Source organism: Talpa occidentalis, unplaced genomic scaffold, assembly GCF_014898055.3.
Source record: "Talpa occidentalis isolate TD23 unplaced genomic scaffold, MPIMG_talOcc4v2.1 talOcc4.7, whole genome shotgun sequence".
In the NCBI taxonomy this organism is placed as follows: domain Eukaryota; kingdom Metazoa; phylum Chordata; class Mammalia; order Eulipotyphla; family Talpidae; genus Talpa; species Talpa occidentalis.
The window spans coordinates 55,077,040-55,102,934 of record NW_023605083.1 but is presented as its reverse complement, the minus strand read 5'-3'; the positions used below and the strand labels follow the sequence as shown (position 1 = coordinate 55,102,934).

Genomic DNA, 25,895 nt, shown 5'->3' with positions numbered 1-25,895 from the left:
ATACAACTAAAGAGTTTTCTTATATTTGTGTTTATCACACTTTTACCTCTGTTTACCACCAAGAAGTCCTTACCTCAAGCGTTTCTTGAGGCAGAGGTCACTATTCCTTATACATCAAGTTATTTAATGATTTGATGTTGATAATGATCCAACTTCTTTGCTTTATAATAACACTTGTGTGTCTTCCTCGTGAGTTTTTCTTCAATACACAGTCCACTCTAAAATCTTGCTGCATTGTAACATGGATGGAACTAGAAGAATTTATGCTCAGTGAAATAAGTCAGAAGGAAAAAGAAAAATATCAGATGATTTCAATTATAGGGGGATTATAAGGAAACTGAACAACACGTCAAAAAAAAAAAAAGACAAAACTTGCAGACAAACTATAGATCTGAGGCACACAGAAGGGGAGAAGGGTCATGACGGGAGGGAAGAGCACAAGGTACTATGGTCATAGTTCATGGGTGATAAGGTAGGAGATTTATGGGGACTACACCTGAGGGGAGAAACCAAATATTGTACAAAAATGAACAACAATGTACAAAAATAAAAAGTTTAGTCAACTAAAAAAAATGCTACTGCATCTATGTGATTGGGTTAAATGGTTATCTATTGGGAACCAGTCTTCCATTAATGAGGGAAGGATCTGTTGAGATATGCATAGTAAGTAGTGATTAGTAAGGGAAGTCTGATATTTCTAGTTAAATTTTTAAGGGATTAAGAAAATGAAATTAGTTACATACATCAAATAGTTTTAGGAGAGTATTATTTATTGGCTGTTAACAGAAGCAATAGTTAGCTGTTGGCTACACTATTATGACAACTTGAAAATAAGACTAGTGCTATCCCTTATGTTTTTACTACAGAAATACATTTATAGAAATAATTAGTTGGGATTATTTACATGCTAATATCAACATGTCTCTTTGTAGCATCTAGACATTGAATTGTTATTGTTAGTGGATTATAACTATTGTGAGTATTTAAATTAAATGCCCATGACATGGGCGGACAAAGGAATAGTACTCAGTGTCTTGACCAGGGCCTTCACATTAGTTGTCTCTCAGTCAACAACAGTGGACCATGTGTCATACACAAACTCTAGTTTGAACCAAAACTGTCCAGACAGCAGAACACATAGTGGATTGAAGATGTCATTTCCAAAAAAAAAAAAAACCCAAAAAAACCTGCAAAATATTACTTTTAAAAATAAGCAAGCAATTGCTAGCTTAGTTTAAAAGCTTAGTTTAAAATTATGTCTTTGTTTTGTAAGTGACAAGCTAAGATATCCTTTGATGAACTTTGTCTTTCAGTCATGTTAAAGTAGAAATCAAAAATATTCTTATGCTCCTTTTAATAATCTCTCACATTATTAACACATTGTTACCACAAAGAGGGGACTATGAAGCAAGGAGGGCTTTTGGGTCACCATTTAAAATGTCTTGAGTTCTTTATTATTATTCCAGCTCAGAAACATGGTGGGATAGAATCAACAGACTTAGTTTTTGTTTTATGTTCCTTCAAAGGTGGTAATAATCTGGCAAACTTTTTTCTTCTTGTTGGTGAAGAGATAATGTATTAATTTAAAAGAGTGAGTAAATTCTCTGTTTCCTTAATGTCTAGGAAAAAAATCTCATAATTTATATGTTTTGTTACATAAGAAGTCTTATTTGACTACAGACTTGAGACGTTAGTACTTCTATTTCATTGATCTAGTGAAAGATTAGTATAATTACGTTGTAGATTAAAACCAATTGATGGATGATCTTGTAAATAAATAGAATTAACTTTTCATAAACTTTCATTTTTTAAAGTCTTTCTGTATTTTTTGCCTGTTGTGGAAACATTTATTAATTTTATGTTTTTCAAATTTGCAGGTAACTTGGATTTTTACCCCTGTAACAACTGAAATAACAAGTCTTGATACAGAGAATATAGATGATATTTTAAGTAAGTATCTTAGTATTTTTGCAACAGAAAGTTTTTTTTAAGATTTATTTTTATTTATGCATACAAGAACCTGGGTGTAGGCCAGAGGTGTGGGGATGGGGGACGAGAGAATTCACCAGAGACAGAGTGGGGAGCAGAACAGGTGGATCTACTGAGATTCACTGCTGAGGGGAAGCAGCAGGCTAGACAGGAGAGGACTGCTCCTCCTACCCTCCCCCCCCCTACCAATTGAAATCATGTTGCAGTGGCTGGCCATAGCTTGATAGTGCTGAGACTTTAACCCCTGCGCCACCAGGGAGGCCCCTGAGGTAGAAAGTTTGTATACAAAAACAAAATGGAATAAAATTTCATTTATCCAGAATATTTAGCAAAATTTCTTAAAATGTGTAAGTATTTTCCTGTGTTACTAAGCAAATTAATATGTTTAATATTGTTTTATGTCTTTGCCTTGTCATAAACATTCTGAATAATTCATAAAGTATTTTGCTGAAACTTAATTAGAGGCCAACAGTTTCCACTGTGTGGTACCAAATATTGGACACAGCCTAGAATTTTTTTTCTTTTTTCTTTTAACCTATTCTGGTTGCTTATTTTTATTGATCAAATTAGTTTGATAAGTGTTTCACTCTTTGCTTTGCTGACTGTGATTATAGATTTAAGTAACTTGGGGGAAAATATTGATTTAAAAATAGAGTGAAGGTGAAGATGTGGTTGAAAATCACAATTTAAGATATTAAAATGTACAGTGTATATAATTGACTTTTTAAAGTATTCCATTTCACCCACTAGTTTGAGCATAATGAAACCAAAAACAATGAAGATTAAGAAATTATTCAGTGAGCACCATATATTGTCTTGTGTTCTTAGACCTGGTTTTAAATGACAAAAACTCAGTTTTTATGTTTCAGGATTTCTTTAGTGCAGTGGTTCATCTTGTAACATAATCACCTGGAGGATTTATTATCTGTACTGCTAGACCTGGCCCCCAGTTTCTGAGAAAAACTGTTCAATCCCATCTAAGAATTTACTATTCTAAAAGTTCCTATGTGATGCTAGTGTTTGTGTTCTATGGACTATAGCTTGTGAACCAGTGCTTTAGAATGAAGAGAAAAAGAAGCAAGAAGATAAAAAGTGCTTTGAAGGTAAAAAAAGGAAGAAGAGAATTGAAACTCGCACATTATTCTTATTCCTCTCATCTTCCAAATTCTAGAATATCTTTGTGTTTTATTTTTGTGAGTGCTTGAGGAGTTACATCTAAGTTTCTCTGCATTAAGTGTAGACAAAAGGAACAGTGCTACATTTTTCTCATGTCCTTATATCAGGATATGCAAATGATACTAAACTATTTTTGCAACAGAGGATAACTGTTAAATGAATAGGAACCAGAAAAAGTACATCTTATGCAACACTATTAGTTGTGGATTACTTGTTGCAACTAGCTGGCACAGCTAAGATTTAGGAAAGTTTAGATATGTAGGTCTCCTTTGTGAAGTAAGATTTTACTTAGCTAATTCTCGGTTATTTACGAATATGAGAGATTGTTAAAATCCATATCATTCCACTTGACTTTTTATTAGAGTAAGCTATTTAGTAGCATTCTTGCCTGATCTTTGTTCTCTTTTGCTTTGTATTTGTTTAAGATGCAATGAAGGTAGAAAGATGGAGGGATAGAGAAAAGGAATGGGGCAAATCCCACAAATTTTATAGCCATCATGGCTCAATGTACATGTTTCTGAGTAATAAGTAACCTGTTTTGCATTTTTAGTATATCTTTACATTGGAAAAGAACCATGATAAAAACTGTATTTTTAACTATGTCAGAATTATGTAGACACAAATAACTCAGATTGTTTGGTTTTGTTTATCTATTTCAGACAATGCTGATGTTGCTTTAGTAAATTTTTATGCTGATTGGTAAGTAATAATCTTATTTTTGATTTTCGGTGGCTTGGGTGGCATGATTTTTTTTTTTTTTAACTTGCTAAAGGTGTGTGGTTGGGGAACCTTTTTCTTTTGTAATATTCCATACACAAACTGAATTTTAAGTTTCATTCATAAATGAAACAGCTTAATTTGTATTTTAAGAGAGAAATATAATTGATTTGTGTTTTAAGAAGTATAATTGATTCCATTATCCCATGTCTTAAAATAAAAGCACATAATGTAAAAATTCAAATCACTCTCTCAGTTGAGTGCATATTGCAATTCTGTGTTTTTTCTAACTGAAGAAATATGGCATGTTTGGAGGTAAAGATGTGGGTGTGACAGGCTTAGAAGGAAAAATATGGTGACTTCTTAAAGCATGCATACACCATCTACTACCTCTTCCAGGAAACCTAAATGAGATTTTTGTCTTAGTGTTCATGTAGTACCTTAAGTACTATTCTTTTTCTTACTACAGTATTTTGTCTTTGATCTTTGCTTGTTCACTAGCAAACAAACTTTGAGAGCAAGATAATGCCTTATTCAGTATTTCAGCATCACAAGCATCTACAAGGACATAGTATATAGATGTTAAGGAATGTGATTTGGGGGAGTAAGAATAAGGAGTTTTATCTGGAGAATAGTTTGAAATACATAATCTTTACTTCTAGACCGTCTCTATCTTATTTGACCCTTTTTAGAATTATTTTCTAGTAGCTGTGACCCTACTTCAGCCCACAGTCCTGTAGTTTGCTCAGATCCTGCATCAGTCTGCTGATTTGTTTTCAGTGCTTTTAGACCTGTGTGTCTCCATTCTTTTCTCTATAAAGTTAGCCAGAGTGATCTTTCCTAAAGTGTAGATTGTATTCATTTACACCTCCTCTTAAAACCCATAAATGGTTTTCCATGACCTTTAGGTTACTAAGTTCAAATCCCTTACCTTGGCCTAGAAAGCCCTTGATTACCTGGTTCCTTATAGTCTCTCTAGCAATAACTCCTCTCTCCCTCCAATCCTACATTCTGTTCTAATTATACTGAATGGTTTTCAGTTTCTGTAATATTTTATACTCAACCACTGGACCCTTTGTCATGGTATTTCCTCTGCTTAATTGGTCCATCTTCTCTCACCTGCTTCTTTACCTGGTTAAGTCCTAATTATCTTTGAAGTCATATATTAAATGCCCCTTTCACCAGGCTATCTGGAGAAACCTTCCTAGATCAATACCACATCCGTACCCTCAAGTGAGGTTGGGAACTCTATAACTTGTGGTAACAGCTTATACTTACCCAATCATAACACTTATATGCTGTAACTTAGTTGGTGGTTCCCTAGTAACATCCTTTAGCTTTGTGTAAAGTTACCATGTCTATCTTTTTTTTTTCCATATTAATCTCCAAACCTTTGCATGACATTTGGCAGAAAAGACATAGTGCATAAACAACACGTGTATAGGATTTTAAGAATTTCAGTGAAAGATTGATGGTATACAGAGAATATGTAAAAGGTATAACAAAGGTAACATTTTCCAAGTACTTGTAGCATTGTTTATAGTCTAACAGTAGCCACTAAATTTGGTAGAAGTCCAATCCAATTTAAAAATAAGAAAACTAAGACTTAGAAAAGTAAAATATTTTCCCAAGGTTACTTGACAGATCTCTTGATTGAGGAATTTCGTGTATTATAGAAAAGAGAAATAGAATGTCTCACTGACCTTGTGGCAAAAACTGAATTGATAATATGAACAAATTGCAGTTATTTGGGAAAGCATGCTATGCAACAACATTTAGTTGCTCATGAATTAATACTCTTTTATTTAACCAGAAAAATTTTGGTAATTGGTTGTAGGACAAAAACTTATGTGCTATGACCTCAAAGACTAGATTCTGAGTTCCCTCTGGCAGTTACGGCTCTGGCCCGGTTTAAGGAAGAATTCTTTGATAGAGTCACCTGAAATATTGATATGCTATAGAAGGTAAATCATAGTAGGTGCTTAGTAATGCTGTTATGTCCTAGACTCTTTATATACATTGTTTCTAATGCTCAAAACTACCCTGCAGCTAGGTATTATAATTTCCATTTTAGGTTGAGAAAGTTGTGGCTCAGAAAGGTCAAACGGCTTAGTAAGTAGTGAAACTGGGATTTAACTCAGGTATGTTTGATGTCAAACCTTATTGCCTACCCCGTTCCCACCCCCCACTAGATCATACTAGTGAGTGCCCTCAAATTGTCCTGCAGAGACTTTTTACCTATTTGATTGATATGTAAAAGGTCAATTCAAGCACTAGTTTGGAGATTAGATTCAGATGACCCTTAAAACTCCTTTATAGATATATTGCTTTTATTATGTAACTTTTATAAATGTAACTTTCTGTATGTATGGTTCTATGTGTATGAAGGTGCAGTAATATTGTAATTAAACTTTTATTTCGCCTTCCGCTTTTCCCTATTGGTGTTAAAAAATCCAGTATTAAACATGAGCCTGTGCTTAACTGCTTGCTGGGCAGCAAACTGGACCAGTCACAATGTATGTCTTTACCTTGCCCATTTGTTGATTGTTTACTAGGCAATATCCATATTCTTAAAGAAACCATTTATCAGTCCTTAGGCCTTGCCTCCTCTGCCTTTCAGCATCCTATTTTCAGCAAACTGTAAGAACCCACAAACTTGTGGGTTCTCCAGGTCCTGAATTCTATTAGTTTAACAGGCATCTATTAATGCTTATTAGAATAAAAGTGAAATAAGACATAGTTCCTCATATCCACAGACCCCACCCACCTGTGGCAGAAGGGATGTAAGAATGCTAAAAGGAAAGAGCCACTTGAAAGCAAGAAATTAAAGATACAAATTATATTTCCTTAATATATTCTAGGACATCTCCTTAGGAAGTCAGGTGCATAGGCTAGAAGAGATATACAAAAGGAAATCGAGAGGAAGTATAAAGTTTGCATCCTCACACAACCCTTACAATATTTTTATTGAATTATAGCTAGTATGTGTATCTAATCACATGTGGGTTAAACAGTTCAGTCTTCATTAAATACATTTCTTGGTGATTTGTACTCTGGATGTAATAGTAGCTATGATAGTTTGCTTTTTTTTTGTTAACAAATAGTCTGCCTTTTGCATACAAGAATGATTATTCTAACCCAGCTGCTTGTGTCTGTGATTGGGTTTATTCGTCTATTAACAGGCCTCTTTAATGACCTACAGCATATATTTGTGGTGAAAAGACAGTAGAATTAGAAGTGTCAAGTTTCTGAAATACTGTGTGGTACTTGTGCCCCACCCCCTTTTTGCCTTTTTAAAAAAAATTTTATTTATATCTTTTTATATCATGTTCATTTTTGTATGTTTGTTTTCTCCTCTCAGAAGAAATCATAAAATTACTACCACTCAGACACCTGTGAACTATCACCATAGTCTTTTTTGCTCTTCCCTCCCCTGTGTATATGCACAATGGGCATTTAGGTTGTTTCCATATCTTAGCTATTGTAAATAGTGCTTTGTGCCCCATTTTTAAAATAAAAACAAACCAAGCAAAAATGACAACGTAAACAAGGACAAGAAATCTTATTTAAGAATTTAAAATTTTTGTTCCTGAACTTAGTATATAAGTTTATAGATAAAAAAGCCCATTTTACCAGTGCTAAATTATGAGGGGAAATAGTTAATTATATACAATATATCCTTTTACCACAACTTATTTAGTTTCCTGAATTGCTTGCGATTTGATTTAGTCAGGTGAATTGTCTAATATTTGCAATAAACTTACCACTTGAAGATTTTGTAGTCTAAAAATATGTTCATTGTTTAGAAAAAGCTATTTTCTTTTATAAATGCCCGAGTATCAGTCATTACAAATCCTAGTGGATGCATCTTAGAGGGCTAATTTCAAACTTGTGTGAAAGATAGTATGTGTCCTTAATGTGTATTTCATAATATTGGCAGATTTTTAAGGTAAAAAGCCCCAAAGTTTTATAATTATTTGTATAGTCTTTGAATTGGAATAGTCTTTGAATTTGAAATTGTCTTTATCTTCAAAGAGTGATAGCAGGATCTGTGATTAAACTGTGTGATTGTCTCAAAAGCTGTTTGGTATCAATGGACAATGATAACTGAGATAAGATTTTGTTGCTGCTTCTTTTCAGTTTTAATTGGTATCCTTCTCTGTGCATAGGTGTCGTTTCAGCCAGATGTTGCATCCAATTTTTGAGGAAGCATCCAATGTCATTAAGGAAGAGTATCCAAATGAAAATCAAGTAGTCTTTGCCAGAGTTGATTGTGATCAGCATTGTAAGTATATCAATAGGAATTCTAGAAGGGACTGTCTGTCCCCACTTACACACACACACACACACACACACAAATTGTCCCCCTTTTAAAAAGTGCTCTGCTTTAAGAGGAGAATAAAGCAAAAGGTTCTCACAACCTTGACTAAACTGTTATATATTTAATCTTTATATACTCATTATACTAGTCATTTTGCATGTGTTAAGGGTTTAAAAGAATTTTTGTTTTTCATTAAAATAGAGCAAAAATATAGATAGTAAATCTTAACAAGCAATGTTTTCTACCACAATAAACACTAAAATCAATAAAAAAAATTGAAATACAGTTTTAGGGGAAAAATCGATTAGTTTTAGAATCATGCAAAAATACCATTTGTAGTCATTTCAAATAAAACAATATCAGATTTGTACATGTGCCTCTTATTTAAAAGATTCTAAGATTGACCTATACTGTTTATGAGATGTAATTAGGTATAGTTACTGACAGTGATTTTTAAGAGTGTTAAGAAATTCAAGTTTACCTTCTTAGATTTCAGTTGTTCTAGTGGAGTATTCTGTGTAAAATCTTCCTGGTTTTTCTTATAGAAATATATATCAACTTTCTCTAACTTGAGCTAGTGAGCTTGAGGTAGTGCTGCTTCTTGAGTACTCCCATTATACTTGAACTTTCCTCTCTCAAGTACCAAGCTCATTGCATTTCATAGTTCTAGTTCTTTGTGAGTTAAATGTTTCACCAGTTGCAATTTCAGTTCTTCAAAGGCAGGAGCTATTTTCTTTGTTTTAATGCTCCTTTTAAAATGAAGACTAAACTACCTATTAATCTCAGAATCTCAAGCATCTGACAGTTTCTGGATGACAGAGACTGCTCATTAAAAGCTTGTTGCATTGAGTTATTGGTAAATTGGCTTGAATACACTCTTCTCCCGTTCAGCAAATTTCTTATCCTTTATACTTAACCTGGCAATTAGGATTTCGTTATACTGATAAGGAAATGGAAATAAAGTAGTTAACCAGAGTCTTAGAGCTTTATGTCTAGTCAAGCCAGATTTAGAATCCAGACCAAAATACCTTCACAGACTTATTGGCTTTTTTTCTTTTCAATTCAGCAAACATTTTGAGAACTTACTGCATAGTCTAGTGCTAGGCAGAAACAGTTAACAAAGCATTTCGAATCCTAGAAACCGGACCCCACCTTTCCTTTTGAAATGAAGGAGCAATAAAAGGTGGTCGATACAAGCAAGATGAAATTCTGGAGCCTGGTTTTACAACAATGTTGGTATATTGTTACTAAACTGTGCATTTAAAAATGATAAAGACTGCAAATTTTATATTCTGTGTGCTTTATCACAATTAAAAAGGCACTTCAGTGGAATGGGAGAAAGACATTTGTAAATCACATTTGAAAAACAACTTATATTCATACACAATAGTCATGTCCCCCCGTTATTCACAGGGGATATGCTGCAGGACCCCCAGTAGATGCCTGAAACTAGATAGTATCAAGCCCTATGTATACTAAGTTTTTTTCTATACCTACATTCCTATGATGAACTTTAATTTATGAATTAGTCACAGTAAAAGATAAGCTTATAATAAAATAGAACAATTATCACTTTATACTGTAATAAGTTATGTGAATGCTATCTGTCTTTCCATATCTTATTGTGTATGATATTTTTGGGTGGCTGGTACTGCAAGATACTGAAGCTGGAAAGTGAAATTACAAATAAAGTGGGACTCCTATATATAGATTTCCCAAAACCTAACAAAATTATTATACAGGTTTCTCCTTATAATCTTTTTTTTTAATAATTTTTTTTAAAGATTTATTTATTTTTATACAAGAGTTGGGGTACAGGTCAGAGGTGTGGGAGGGTGAGAGGATTCACCAGAGACAGAGCGGGGAGCAGAACAGGTAGATGACTGAAATACACTGCTGAGGGGAGCAGCGGGCAAGATAGGAGAGGACAGTTGCACCATGTGGGCATCTCCCCAGCTGTCCAGAAATTGAACCCGCACTGCAGAGGCTGCGGACATCTTCACAGCGCTGTGTTCAACCTGCTGCACCACCAGGAAGGCCCTCCTTATAATCTTTTTTAAATTTTTTCATAGAAAAACTGGAGTGTAGAGGTGCTGGAGGGGGGATTCTCCAGAGACAAAGTGGGGAGCAGAACAGGTGGATCTACTGAAATCACTGCTAAGGGGAGCAGCGGGCAAGACAGGAGAGGTTTGCTGTGCCATATGTGGGTTAGCTTCCTTGCCAGGGATCAAACTCTGACCGTAGAGGTGACAGCACTGAGACTTAACCCCTCGGACACCAGGGAGGCCCTCTCCTTTTTATCTCTTAATAGAGAGTGGAAAAACGTGGGTAAGTCTCAACAAACATTAAGCTCATTAAATACAGGTACCATTTCTGGTCCCCCTCCTCCCCCTCACCCCCATGACTCTGGAAACCATTGTACTACTTTGCTTGTATGAATTTGGCTTTAGATAACTCATGTAAATGGAATCATAGCGTTTGTCTTTTTGTGTCTGGCTTATTTCATTTAGTATAATGCCCTAAGGTTCATCCATGTTGTAGCATGTGTCAGAATTTCCTTCCATTTTAAGGCTGACTAGTATTTCATTGTATGTATATACCACATTATGTTTATCCATTCATCTGTTGATGGATACTTGGGTTGCTTCCGGCTCTTGGATGTTGTGAATAATGCTGCTGTGAATATGGGTATGCACAGATCTCTTTGAGACCTTGCAGTTTTTTCAGATATATAGCCAAAAGTAGAATTGCGGGATTATATGGTAATTCTATTTTTTTAATTTTTAAGAAATCATCATACTGTTTTTCATAGCTTCTGTACCAATTCTGCATTCCTGCCAGCACTACACAAAGGTTCCCATTTCTCTACGTATTGCCAACACTTGTTCTTTTCTGTTTTTGTGATACTGCTTTCTGAAACAGTGTGCATTGCTACTTTACTGTAATTTTGATTTGCATGTCCCTAATGATCACTGATGTTGAGCATCTTTTCCTATGCTTTTTCATTTGTGTATCTTCTTTGGAGAAATAGCTACTCAGGCCCTTTGCCCATTTTATAATCAGGTTATTGAGTTATGTATTTTGGATATTAGCCCTTTATCAGATAATATGATTTGCAAATGTTTTCTCCCATTCTAAAAGTTGCCTTTTCACTTTATTGATTATATCCTTTGATGTACAAGAATTTTAAATTTTAAAGTGCATTTCATGTTTTTAAAATTGTTGCCTGTGCATTTGGTATCATAGCCAAGAATTCATTGCAAATTGAATGCCATTTTCTGTATGTTTTCTTCTTAGAGTATTACAGGCTAGGTCATATGTTTAGGTCTTTTTTCCATTTTGTATTAATTTCTATATGTAGTGCAATGTAAGAATCCAGTTTCTTTCTTTTGCATTGTGGACATCCAACTTTCCTAACACTATTTGTTGATGAGACTATCCTTTTCCCCATGGAATAGTGTTGATTCCATTGTTAAAAACCATTTGACTATATATGTGACTGTTTATTTCTGGGCTTTCTGTTCTCTTCCATTGGTCTGTATAGCTTTCTGCCAATACCATACCATTTTGATTACTATAGCTTTGTAATAAGTTTAAAAATCAGAGAGTGTCAGAACCCCATTTTTTTGAGGGTGTCTTGATGGACATACATTCTTAATTTTGATAAGTACATCTCATCATTTTTTTAATGGACTGTGCTTTGATGCTGTATTTAAGAAATCTTTGCCTTACCCACAATCACAGAGATTTTTCTATCACAAATTTTATAGTATTAAGTTTATACAGTTAGATTTATAATCCATTTGGAGTCAATTTTACACATACACTATATGGATTCCTTATTTTTTTCAGTTATCAAACTTTTCTTCCATTAGTTGAACACTATTTTTCTTCACTTAATTTTCCTCTGTCAAAATCAACTGGCCACATATGTGTAGATCTATTTCTAGATGCTCTATTCAGTAGTGTTCATCTTTTTTCCTATGTTTGCACCAATACCACATCTTCTAGTTTACTTAGTTTACTTCTAGTTTATAAATATGTCTTGAAATCAGTTCTCTACATTTTCCATCTTTGTACATTGTTTCAGAGGACTGCCTATTGGTTATTCTAGTTTCTTTGGATTTCTGGATAACTTTTAAAATCAACTTTTTGATTTCCAATCAAAAGAAAAGCCTGCTGGGATTTTATTGGGATTACTTTGAATCCCAGACCAATTCATGGACAACTGTCGTTTTAACAATAGAAGCCTGTCTTCCAATGAACATTTTATATCTCAGCATGTATTTAGGTCTTTTCAATTTCTTTCTACAGTGTTTTGTAGTTTTCAGCAATGTCTACATATCTTTTTCATCTTTGTAAGATTTATCCCTGTGTTTATTTTTTATTACTGTTGTGATATTTTAAAAATAAACATTTAGACATTTAGAACAATAGTAGATATGTAGAAAGCTTGCATAGATAAGTGTGTTGAATGCAAATAAAAGTTTTACTGCTTGTGGTTTGTATTTCATTACAGTAGTCTTTCCAGCCAACTGCTTGCTGCTTTAGGATAGGTAAAAGATTTATATGAAGCTTCCTAGTAAAAGCAGTTGTTTATCTCAGAAACAAGATACCATTCTGCCCACATGTCTAATTCTTATTTATCACTAATCTGTTACTGTGATAGTCTCCTCTTCTCTCCGATGCTTTAGTCTGTTTTGCTTCTGACTCATTGTGTCACCCATACCTTCCATTCAAAGTAGGAGTTTCATTTCTTGGAAAAGTGCTGTAAAAAGTTTCTAGTCAAATTGCCTAGGAAAAACTGTTCATGTAGTGCTTACTTGAATTTAGGCATACTTTTCCATGTCTTATTTCAGTTATCTTTACCACAGTCCCTTGAGTTAGATAGTATTCTTTCTTTCCACAAAATTTTTATATGCCTGCTCTTTATAATGTGTCTAGAGATACAGCAGTAAACCAAACATAACCAGAAAGGCCAAGTCAATAAATACACAATGACTCAATCATTAATAACTTCTGAAGGAAGTTTTTAGGTGAGATGATACGAATCTAAGTCTGGAGAAGTAAAGATGTCTTCTCTTTAAAGATGTATTCTTAAAGACAATAATAAAAGTCCTGAAGGAAGAGTAGGGGTTTTTAAGGAAAATACGGGAAGAAGAGTGTTTCATATAGGAGGAGGAGTTAAGTGTGAAATTTCTGAGGTGGGGAAAAACTGAATTTTTAGAGAGCTGGAGTATATTATCATTTTACAGATGAAGACACTGAAAGACTTAGAGAGGCTGAGTGATTTACCAAGTTTACATAGTAAATGGAGGGACCCAGACTGTAACCCAGGAGTATACAGCTTTTACCAGGTAACTATACAATTTTGAAAGTCAAAATAATTTAGATTTCTCATAGAAACTGAAAATTCACTCAATTTATGTAAAAATGACTAAAAATGCCTGTTAAGAATTATAGAAGTCTTAAAATTATCTCTGATAGGTCAATGTATAAAGAAAAAGGTAATTACTTATTTGTGGTATTACTGTTTCTGTGTATTGTCTGTATACTGTGAGGCCCAACACTCTTCCTAAGCTGGAATCCTTTGTTCTGGTACCACAGCCCACTCCTTACTAAGTCATATAGTTTGGGAAGTTACTTTATTTTTATTTATTTATTTATTTTTTTTAATAGAGGCATGCTTTATTTATCTGTTTGCTGGTTTGTTTGTTTGTTTTGTTTATACATGCACTGGGTACAGTCAGAAGCGCGGGAGGGTGAGAGAATTCACCAGAGCCAGAGCGGGGAGCAGAGCAGGCAGAAGGACCGAGGTACACTGCTGAGGGGAGCAGCGGGCGGCAGGAGAGGTCTAGAATTCACCAGAGCCAGAGTGGGGAGCAGAGCAGGCAGAAGGACCAAGGTACACTGCTGAGGGGAGCAGCGGGCGGCAGGAGAGGTCTGCGCACCATGTGGGACCCTCCTCCGGTGGCCGGGGAGCAGCCGGGGATCGAACCGGCGCCGCAGAGGCTGCGGGCAGCTTCGCAACCCAGCGCTCAACCGCTGCGCCACCGGGGAGGCCCTTGGGAAGTTACTTTAAAAAAAAAATTACTGAACTTGATTCAGCACTTAAAAATTGGGTGTGTATATGCATGCACGTCTGAGTATATGTGAAATGAGAAATGTGGTGAACTGTTAAGTCTAGGTAAGGATATACAGGTATACATTTTATCTTTTCTGTACATTTTAAAGTTTTTGAAATAGTAGCTAATAAAAAGTCACCAAACTGGTAATTTGTCTTTTGTTTAAAAAAGAAGAGGAAAGAGGACCTTGTTTTGGTTTTTGAGAAAATATGTGTGCAGAAACTTGAAATGTGCACTGTATAAGTGTATTGTGTATTGTTAATTGTAATTTTTATTTTCACTGTGATAAATGGCTTTCAGTACAACCATTGAATTTAAAAAGAGTTTCTGAAATAGGCTTTCACTGTCATTTTGAGGAATACTAGAGCCATTTGATGGCATTGGAAACTGACCCACAGTTCTTTTATGGTTGTCGGGGTTTTTTCAGTGAAGACCTCCCATAAGTAGGTGTGGTCTTGAAGCTGCCTTCTTTTGTATGTTGCCAGTTCCTGGACATTAACATCTTTGCCTTACCACAGATGTTATGGAGGTAGATTGTACCTTCTGTGAATATTCTCCCAATACCAGGAGAATTTATGCCTGTAATACAAAGATGACTTAGTATTAGAAATAGAATATGTTCTATCAGTAGCTTAAAGGCCAGATTATCCTTAAATTTTGAAATACTTGATAAAACCCAACAAAAGCTCTTGGAAAAAACAAATGAACCAAAATTTTTCTTGTATTGAATTAAAAAATATTTTTATTGACTATTTGTTGCTTCATAATGTTTTGCAAGCTCATACTGACGTGTGACACATGTCTGAAGTTAGTTGTGAAATCTGTCTATCTTACATTTGGGAATTTTCTGCCAATTCTGTGTTACAGATTTTTAAATTAACCCTGTTTAAGAATTGAGGGTAAGGTGAGACCAGAAAGTTGAGAAACAAACTACATAGTTATATAACAATCTAAAAATGTAATGGCACTGATTTTCACAAAACATTTCAAATATTTTCAAAGTAGCCGCTGTGTGAACTAATGCATTGCTTATTCCTTAGAACCTGCTGGGAATTCTTTTTAAGTTGGTCTTATACCACTTTATTAGTTGATCAGGAAATCCCATCTGAGTACATAGTTAATAGGAGAATCTTCTTTAGTTTACTGCCTGCATTCCTTCTCTCACCTTGCAGCATCCTGGGGAGTGCATTCTACCCTATCTTCCATACTTCTTTATATCCTTTTCAGAGGACTTTGTGGAAAGGTTTAGCTCTTCAGGCATTGGAACTGGAGAAGGAAAAAAGGCAAGAGTGGATATAACACACTTACTTTATCCAGTCAGTCCTGTGCTAGATTATACAGCTTTGATTTGCTTGCATGTCCCCACAAAAGTTGGGAGCTGTAGAAAGAGAATTTTGAACTCAGACTGTCATCAGAAAGCTTCTAAATATTTAAACCTAGGTGTATTTTTTGAAATCCCAGTGCAAAGGTTATAGCTTGAATAATCTTCATCGAGTGGTAAAATTTGGTTTCTCTCCTAAGCCCCTCAGCTCTCCATATTATATTTAATGTAGTGGACAGGTGAAGTAGAAGGAAGAGAAAAAGGAAGAGGAATTCAGGGTAATTAAAAAGATAGAATGAAGAGACAACTCTGTGAATCAACCTTTCCAGCTTCCAAAAAAACCCAAAGTGCATTTATGATGGCAGCAGAGCAGGGACCCTCATCCTGCAGAGAACTGGGATGCTGGGTTTCATAATTGTCAGATCTGACAATTTGCTTTTTGCTTCTCCCATATGGAGGGTCCATAAAAGGAATCTATCTCAGGTGCAGTGTTATTTTTGTTGACTTAGTATAGAGGTGAGCTTCTATTATACTTAGGAAATCCAGACTGCCAATTCTTTTTGGTACCTGTATTAAGAGTGTTAATAATTTCATTAAAGACTCTAGCCTGTGGAAACAATTTCAAATAGTAGCAGCAGTAATATATTAGTGATGTTGATAATAACGACAAAATATAAGTTCTATGAAATGTGGGACCTTGTCTATTTACTTCTCTACCTTTGACTTGGAATGGTGCCTAGCACATAGTAGATGTTCAATTTTAATTGTTGAATAGGTGAATGAATAAATGAGTAATAAGTAGTAGCCAACATTTATGAACTGTTAGTTTTGCAGATACTACATTAAGTCTATTAAATAGGTTGTCTCATTATTTCTGGCAGTACAGTAAAGAATATTCTGCCATATATCATCACATCTCATTTATCATTAATTACAAAGTACACAGTGAATTACAACACAGTGCTTTATCAGAATTTTATACACATTGTACGAACTATTTTAGGCTTACCTAGATAATGATTTTTTTTTGTCATGTCATTGATGTGTATACTAAAAGAGGAAATAAATTTCTTCAAGTATTTCTGAAAAAAATTCACATTAGAATTTGGCTTTTATGTATCACTTCCCAGTTCTGATTCAATTTTTGTGTTTTTCAACTTCTGTGCCATTAGAATATTGATAATATTTTTGATTAAGGTGTTACTCTACTAAAGAAAAGTAAAAATTTCTAAGGTTTTCTTCCAGTCTGCTGATACCCATTGATGTGGCACTTTACTGTTTGTCTAAGCTCAGAGTTTATTTTTACTCATTTGAAACAGGTCACTGCAAGTTAAGCAATGTTTATTTACAGATCAGCAAGTTATAACCAAAAGGTTAATAGTGGTTTTCCTTGTTTGTGTTTGGATTACATGGTTCTTGTTTTCTTTGTAATTTTCTGTTTTCCAAAATTTCTACACAAATACATACAACTAAAAGTAGCCCTGGCTTCAGCTGTGGTTCATGATCTCCCTTAATCTCATCTTCTGCAGACACCTTATTTGGGGTATTTGGAAGCTGATTCATCCCTTTTCCTGGTGAACATGCAGCCTTAAAGTCCTCTCAGTCTGCCCTTTGCCCCTGGTTGGGCCGGTTTCTCTACTGACCTCCAGTGGCTATAAACTGTATGGCACTTAGCTAGAGCTGTTCATGTTTTTTTGCTGGTTGTTACAGAACATTCTACAATGCTGGTTGGTGCAGACTCAGCTAGCATGTTTAGAACAATTTGTAATTGCCCTGGAATAATGCAGCACTTGCTCCCAAATACCAGAACTACTCTTATCTGTATGCTTTCCATGTTAGAAATAGAGGAACTTTTATAAAATCTATTCATAAATGAGCCATTAAGAATACAAAAATAATTATAGACAATAATATTGTATTAGAACATCAAACTTGCTAAGAGACTAGGTACTGATTATCCCCAGAACACACAAAAAAATCATAATTACATGAAGTGATAGAGATACTACTTAATACTACAATGACAATTATATTACAATATTGCAATATATAAAAGTAACAAATCAACATGCACACCTTATACATAATATAAATATATAATATGTCAAATATATTTCAATTTTAAAAATTCACAAATAATTTAAAAAATTATAACTATGTATGGTGATAGATATTACATAGACTTATTGTGATGATCATTTTACAATGTATGTAAATATCAAACCGCTTTGTACATCTGAAATTAATATAATGTAGTATGTCAATTATACCTCAACCATAGAAAAAGAAAACAAAATCGTTGTAGCCACTACCACTTACTCTTCTAAACTCTTCCCATTTATTATGACCAGAGTATGTTCAACCTAACATCACTTTATAATAACTTAATGAATGAAATTAACATTTACTGCCCCCCCAACACACATAGAAGAATTCATGTACATTAAACGGAATTTGAATGTGAGCAGGTTTAGTCTGAGTCCTGAATAAATTTCTAGGCTTTCTTTTGTAACTTTTCTGCTTATAGATTTATTTTGCAGTTGTGTTTGTTTTGTTTTCTCATTTTGAGGAAGGGCATAGTTTGGGAGTGGGAAAAAATACGTTGATAGCAGTGGTCCTTATCTCAGAACCAGAAGAAGAGTAAGACCTTTCTGTTTAAAATGATCTACCTCTTTGTACTGTCTACCATGGATAATCATAGCAGGGAGGGACATTGCTGAGACAAGAGCATGAGGCATTTTCCTGGTTTGGAATCCTGCTGGGCATTAGTGAGGTAGGTAGGCAGACAGAGCCCATCAAGGAAAAGTAAGTGACCACTGAAGCAAAAGTACATGCTAATTTTCCAATCATCATGCTGTTAACCTTCTGAAATTTATAATTCCTTTGACATCCATTTTAACATTTGATCCATCCAGTTAATAAAAAAACCCATTTATTATACCCCTAAGTCATTCTTTGTTATATTGTCAGAATGTCACATTGTAATTATCTTTAAATCACTTTTGACCAAAGCTTGTAAAAAGTCACCTTTATGACTGAGAATATTGATCAATGTAATTTTAAGGTTTTTACTTCTTAATAATTAAAAGCCACCTCATTATGCACCATGTATGCTGTCATGGTGTTTGAGAATTAAGCAAGTATCTATTTCCTTAATAGTCTTCAAGTATTATTTGTTCTTTTGCGATCCATAACCAGAATTTTAAGCAACCTTAAGGTTGTAATGTTTGTGAACAGACTCTTGTTATTTCTGTCAGCACTATTTCAGTAGCTTCTTTGCCAGTGCTCCTGATTCTCTTCTACTACCCAGTGAATGTTTTTAAGGCCCAGCTCTACCACTAAGTGGCTGCTTATAACAGGTGGGATAAAATTCATACTTTGAACTTAGAAAAGAATAGTCCTAAATAAAGATGATTTTTTTTTTAAAGATTTATTTATTTATTTATACAAGTGCTGGGTACAGTCAGAAGTGCGGGAGGGTGAGAGAATTCACCAGAGCCAGAGCAGGGAACAGAACAGGCAGAGTGATGAAATACACTGCTGAGGGGAGCAGCAGGCGCGGAAGGAGAGGTCTGTCGTGTGCTGTGTGGGACCCTTGCCGGTGGCCGGGGATCGAACCAGCGCTGCAGAGGCTGTGGGTGGCCTCGCAGCCCAGCGCTCAACCACTGCGCCACCAGGGGAGGCCCAAGATGATTTAAGACTCTAGAGTTCATCTCTAAACATTTATTTTACTGCTAGTTTATGCATATTTGCTATCATCACACTGTTTTCCCTTTGTGTCCACTAATTTAAGTTAAAGTTAAAAGCATTGCATAGTCTTTAGTAGCTCCTCTTGCTGTCCATTTTCATACTTACCCTTAGGTCACAAATTAAAATGGATGTTTCTTATTAGCTTAGTTCCTTTTTCTCTTGGTGGTCTCGGATTCTTTCTACCAAATCCTTTAGAGATGTAAAAAAATTCTGTGACTTCCTGTTGGCAAGTTAGGCATCAGCCAGGAGAGTTTTAGCCTCACTAACATTGAATGTGCACATAAATTGGACATTGTAGGAGTACTTTCCCTTCACAGAGCTGATATTATTGAATTTTTAAAATTTATACTTTTTCCAATAGGATGGACAAAATGTTATCTGGTAGTTAAGTTCTTGATTACAATTGAGCATGTCTTTACATGCTGGCCATCTGTTTCTTTCATTAATTGATATCTTTAGTCATTTATTTTTGGTAGCTCATTTGTTGTTGGTTCTTTGTAAATCCTAAAATTGATAACTCGCTTCTAATATGTACCACAAATCTTTCTTGTAGTTTGTCTTAAAAATGCATGGTGTTCTTCAATATCTAGATGTTTTCTTGCACGTACAGCTTCAAAATTTCACAGATGTATTGGCCGTATGTTTGATGCTGATGCAGCCCTTTCCACAAATAGTTATCGTCTCCTAAACACCATAGGACATAGGAGATTTTACTCTTCCTGGCACAGCTCTCATCTTTCTATGCCACTCCTATACTCAGTGAAGTCCTCTAGGGAAAATTTATTGTGTGTCTTAGGGATCTTGCTGTTCACCCTTCCAGCCCAGGTAACTGAAAATGAAAAGCTTCACTGTATTCTCTTTTCAGCCTATGCAGGTGTAATCCACAGCTCTAAATCTACACAAGTTGCTGATTTAATTTCCAAGTAGCAACATAGGAAGCATATATATATATATATGCGTATATGTATATGTATACGCATATATATATATATGCTTCCTATGTTGCTACTATGTTGCTAATAATATTCCTAAGTAAAGATGATTTATTTTCTTTCCCATATATATATATGCGTATATGTATATGTATACGCATATATATATATGGGAAAGAAAATAAATCATCTTTACTTAGGAATATTATTTTCTTTCTAGAATTTCAGTTAGTCTTTATTGGTTTCATGGTCTCTGATGTCTTTAAAAGTATGATTTAAAAAAAAATCTTTTTTCCTCATCATAGCAGTAGCAGTAGATTTCTGCTATCTACTACATCCAACCTGAAAGTAGAAATCCTTTTATAAATTGCTTTTTGGGGCTTCTATGGACCCAGTAAAATCATATGTAAATAATGACATTTTTATTCCTTCTTTTCCAGTGTATTATTTACTACACTAAGAAATTCAGTATGTTATTATATCGAAATGATATCTGGCAACTTTTTTTTCTTTCTTGATCACCACAATATAGCTTTTAGTGTTTCATGATCAATTTGTTTGGTATGTTTGTTTATTTATTTAAAGATTTATTTATTTATGCATACAAGAACAGGGGTACAGGCCAGAGTTGCGCAGAGATTCACCAGAGACACAGTAGGAAACAGAACAGGCAGATTGGCTGAAATACACTGCTGAGGGGAGCAGCAGGCGAGTCAGGAGAGGTCTGCTGCGCCATGTGGGTAGCTCCCTGGCTGGGGATTGAACTCGTGTTGCAGAGGCTGCAGTAAGCTTCATAGGTTGCATCTTAACCCCTTGTACCACCAGGGAGGCCCAGGTATTTGTTTATTTAGATAGCCTCTATCAGGCTAAGGAAGTTTCTTCCTGTTCCTAGCTTGCCAAAATTTTTTGAGTGGATGTTGAGTTTTATCAGATGTTTTTCTGCTTCTTTTCAAGTTTTGCAACTACTTTTTTGAGTGAGACTAACATATTTTTCTCATCATTTCCTGAAGTTGTATAGTCTCTACAATGGTTGCATGAACAATATTATTGACGCCTTCAGTGTTTAGTAGAACTTGTTGATGAAGCTGTCTAGGAATTAAATTTTCCTTGTGGGAAGGCTTTGGATTCAATTTCCTCACTAGTTTTAGGACCATTTAGATTTCCTGTTCATCCCAGTGTAGTTTGGTAAGTTGTGTTTTTATTAGGACATTTTCCCTTTTATCTGAATCTCCAGATTTACTATCATTTAGTTATTGATAATATTCTCTGAGTTAAAATCTCTTGCTGCATTCCTCAAATTGTGTTTTTCCTCTTCTTGATTAGTTGTTAGGGATTTTTCAATTTTACTATCCTTTGCAAAGAACCAGATTTTGGCTTTTTTTTGTTTCTAATGTTTTAAAATAATTCTTTTTTTTGCAAGATTTATTTTTTATTGTATATATTTTTACATCATTTTTCATTTTTGTACAATGTATACATTTTCATCTTCCATGCTAATCTTCTCTGTATCGTCCCAATTTTAGTAAATGTGCTGCCGAAGCGAGCACTAAAAATAATTCTCAAAGATTAATGTTTTGTTCCTTATTTTTCATCCTTTCCCCGCTAATATAGCCATTTTAATGTTGTAAATTTCATTCTAAGTATAGCACTGGCTGCATAAATTCTGATACGTATTTTCATAACCATCAGTTAAAATATATTCCAGTTTCCCTTTGCGATTTCATCTTTGATCCATGGGTATATGGGAGTCTCTGTATTCTTATTATGAACTGTGTGATTTGCAGGTTTCGAGACCCCTTTTTTGGTGCCTCATACATTTGTTTTTGATAAGGTATATAAAAAGATATTTTTCATTCTCTTCTGTAATAGCCTAGTACTTCATTACATGGAGGTTCCATACTTTATTTAACCAGTCTTCTATTGATGGACATTGGTGGAAATGGTAACTTTTTAAAAGGCATTTGTCACATTCCATACTATGATACTGTAGCATTGATCAGAACAACTATCTCTCTGTCACCCCCTTGATTGCGTGGGTTGATTTCAGCTCATCGGCTGACTAGTCTGGTGTCCCCTTGTTCCCTCCCTGCTCCATGTGCTCCTGAAGCCGCATGCTTGTGTGGAAGACGATAGCCTTCCCCAATAGAATGACCCATTTTAGGTCAAGGGTTTATGTACGAGAAGCTGCACTTTCCTGCTAGGACCTCCAAACAAGCTCTCAGGGTCCATTTGTAGGAGAAGGTAGGGTAGTGCAGCTTGTAAAACTTTAGACAAAACAAATGAGATACTGCTTGCCCAAGCCTGACTTGGGGCTGGAGGTGGGGGGGATGGAATAGGTAGGGGAACAAACAGAAAACCTATTTAGCCTAATTTTAACAGCATGAAGCTTTTTTTTTAAAAAAAGATTTATTTATTTATGCATACAAGAACTGGGGTACAGGCCAGAGGTGTGGGGGGTGAGAGGATTCACCAGAGATAGAGTGGGGAGCAGACAGGCGGATCTACTCAAATACACTGCTGAGGGGAGCAGTGGGTGAGTCAGGAGAGGTCTGCTGCACCATGTGGGCAGCTCCCTGGCTGGGGATCGAACTCGTGCTGCAGTGGCTGTGGATAGCTTCATAGGTTGCATCTTAACCCCTTGTGCCACCAGGGAGGCCCTAGCAGTTTTTCATTTATACAATCATGAGAAAAATTTGTAATATGCTAGGTTTCAGTTTGTAGTATGCTAACGACTTTGTGTATCTTTTTAATTGGGAAGGTAAAATTCCTATTTATTATTTCTCTGGATTGTTCTTTTTTAAAAAATATAATTGACATATAATCTTGTGTTAGTTTCAGGCATACGGTGTAATGATTCAATATTTGTATTGTATGCTCTGGCGAATGATAACCACAATATGTCTAGTCAGTATTTGTCACTATACATAGTTACAAAAATATTTTTTCTTGTGATGAGGACTTTTAAGGTCTACTGTAACAACTTTCAAATATATAATGCAGTATTAACTGTAGTCCCCATGCTGTACAGTACATCCCCATGACTGCGTTGATGTTCTTGGTAGTAGGATAAATCTAAACCTTTGTGGCCTTTGCCTTAAAACAAGTATCTGTTTTTCTTAAAAGACTTATTTACTCCTTAATTTGTAATACTTATTTACTCCTTAATTTGTAATACCAACTTAATCATTAATTCTTTGCTCAGATAATTGAACTAACCATTTTAACAATACCTCAAAGGTGTGTTTTCTTGTTATAATCTGTCAGCTTGGTATAGAGCTGATATGTACACTAGCCTTCTACTTTAAGATCAGATTAATGTCTATATTAAATGTGTATGTATTAATATGTCTCAATATTTAAGATTTCTGTGATATGGTGAAGTAAAACATTCTCAGTCATCGTGAGCAGTAGTTACTTTTGTTTGCTCATATTTGTCTTCCATTTAAAGAATTTTAGTAGTCAAGGATGATTTCTCCATTTATAAATCCTCCATGGAGTTTACCAAAGTATTATAAAATCTTAATTATACAGACTTTCCTCCAATCCCACTTCTGAGAACTCATATTCCATCCTAACCTCTAATATGCCATTTTAACTTTCTTTGATTGCTTATCCTAGATAGAACAAAATGCAACTTTGACTTACCAAATATAAATACTTTTACCTCTTCCTGGGCAGTGCAGAAACCTTAGACTACTTCAAATTATTAACCTCCTGATTATCTGTCCCTTCCCCAGCAAATATTGCTGTTGCCATCCTGTGTTTTATATCAAACCCTACAAGGTGTTTTTCATTTTGATTTTTAAAACACCCTTATTAACATACAATAAACTGTACATATTTAAAATGTATAAATTGATGTTTTGACCTATATACACATTCATGAAACTTGTTAGCACACATATTTATACATCTTATACTGCAGTTGTTTCTACTATTAAGTCTAGAAAATTAAGGTGTTCCCTGGGATTCTTATTACAGTTTGTTTTTTATGATTTGTACCTACTAGAAATGGAGGTGGGGTCAGAAAATTTTTATGGTCTTTTATGCTACCATTTTGGAATTCTGTCCATTTTAGAACTCAGTTGAGGAATTTCACGTTTTAGGCATGTCATTGCTCACTTAAATCCTTCTTAGTCTAAAAATTCATTTATTTTTTTCATTCTCATACCTGACTAATAAGGCATTTGAGTTTTTCCAGTGTCTAGTAAATATTGATTTCTTCTATTTACCACAGAAAAATTTAAAGGCTCTTCTGTTCTGATTGAGCCTATATTTTAGTGATTGTCATTCTGAAAAATTAGGTCAGCATACACTTTTATTTAGCTTCTTATTTGGGACTCTAAGTACAAATTTTAATGAGTTGGTTTTCTTTTAATCTCCACTGCTTGAGAATATATCCATAAGTCATAATAAAAGGATTTTTTTATGTGCCCAGCTGAATTTTAGGTTTCTCTGTACATAAAGTACAATGCATATTAGGAATTATAAATTACTCTACTAGCATAGAATCTAATATTAGTTATTAACATTTGAGAGTGGTTTAAATGTAATTTTCTTTATTAAATGTGCTGAGATCCTCAGATAAAAACTGACTACAATGGCTATTTGTCAAATTGGGTTTTTATACATTCTGATTACTTAAATGTTCATCATATGTTTGTATTATCTCATTTAGTTCTTAAAACAACCCTGAAATTATTAGAAAATGCCCCCTAATTAACAGATGAGAAAAATTGAGGCATAAAGAGTTGGTGCAACTTACTTACCCAGCTAGTTTGGTATTAATATGTCTAGAGCTTAACACTGAAAAAGCATTATATGAACCAAAATGTTAAGATTTTTGACTGTTGGCTAATTGATTTACTCAGAGCAAATACAAGGGTAAAGTTTTTATTTTTTTTCCCTATCTTTTTAGCTGATATAGCCCAGAGATATAGGATAAGCAAATACCCAACTCTCAAATTGTTTCGTAATGGGATGATGATGAAGAGAGAATACAGGGGCCAGCGATCTGTGAAAGCGCTTGCAGATTACATCAGGCAACAAAAAAGTAACCCTGTTCAAGAACTTCACGACTTAGCAGAAATCACCACTCTTGATGTAAGTTGTTAATTTTTCCTGAATCAAATGAACATTGCCTGGTGTAATTAATATAAACAAATTCTCATGTAATCAAAGAATCTAGACATTCTTATGTTAATCCCAATGTATTTGACATACATATACTTAGAAAGTTGAATATTTCTTGAATTCTCAAGGGAAATGCTTATGTTTTATTTAAGTGCAGATAAAATACATAACATACAGTAAAAGTTGCACTAATTTGAATTAATTGAGGTCATGGAGAGAGCCTGAATTGTAAAGAAAAAGAAGTTAATGTCAGTTGCACATAACAAGAGTTCCCATATTTTCTTTCTTTTTTTTTTTTTTTTTTTTTAAGATTTATTTATTTATTTATATATACAAGCACTGGGTACAGTCAGAAGCATGGGAGGGTGAGAGAATTCACCAGAGCGGGGAGCAGAGCAGGCAGAAGGACTGAAGTATACTGCTGAGGGGAG

The 25,895-nt window shown here is 34.6% G+C and overlaps 1 protein-coding gene and 1 non-coding gene across 3 annotated transcripts in view; one reads left to right on the top strand and one right to left on the bottom strand.

Moving 5' to 3' along the window:
- ERP44 (endoplasmic reticulum protein 44) overlaps positions 1-25,895 on the top strand; it is a 70,090-nt gene that overhangs the window by 24,585 nt on the left and 19,610 nt on the right. Inside the window, exons 2-5 of one of the 2 annotated variants that reach the window (XM_037495116.2) lie at positions 1,878-1,950; positions 3,825-3,864; positions 8,052-8,167; positions 25,250-25,434. In XM_037495116.2, the coding sequence (XP_037351013.1) occupies positions 1,878-1,950; positions 3,825-3,864; positions 8,052-8,167; positions 25,250-25,434 (414 nt within the window). Of the gene's footprint in view, positions 1-1,877; positions 1,951-3,824; positions 3,865-5,956; positions 6,024-8,051; positions 8,168-25,249; positions 25,435-25,895 lie in introns of those variants that run through there. The other variant, XM_037495117.2, reaches the window with a different exon arrangement.
- LOC119233120 (U6 spliceosomal RNA) lies at positions 21,772-21,878 on the bottom strand. The gene has a single exon (XR_005122273.1). It is a non-coding gene; the product is annotated as a U6 spliceosomal RNA (small nuclear RNA).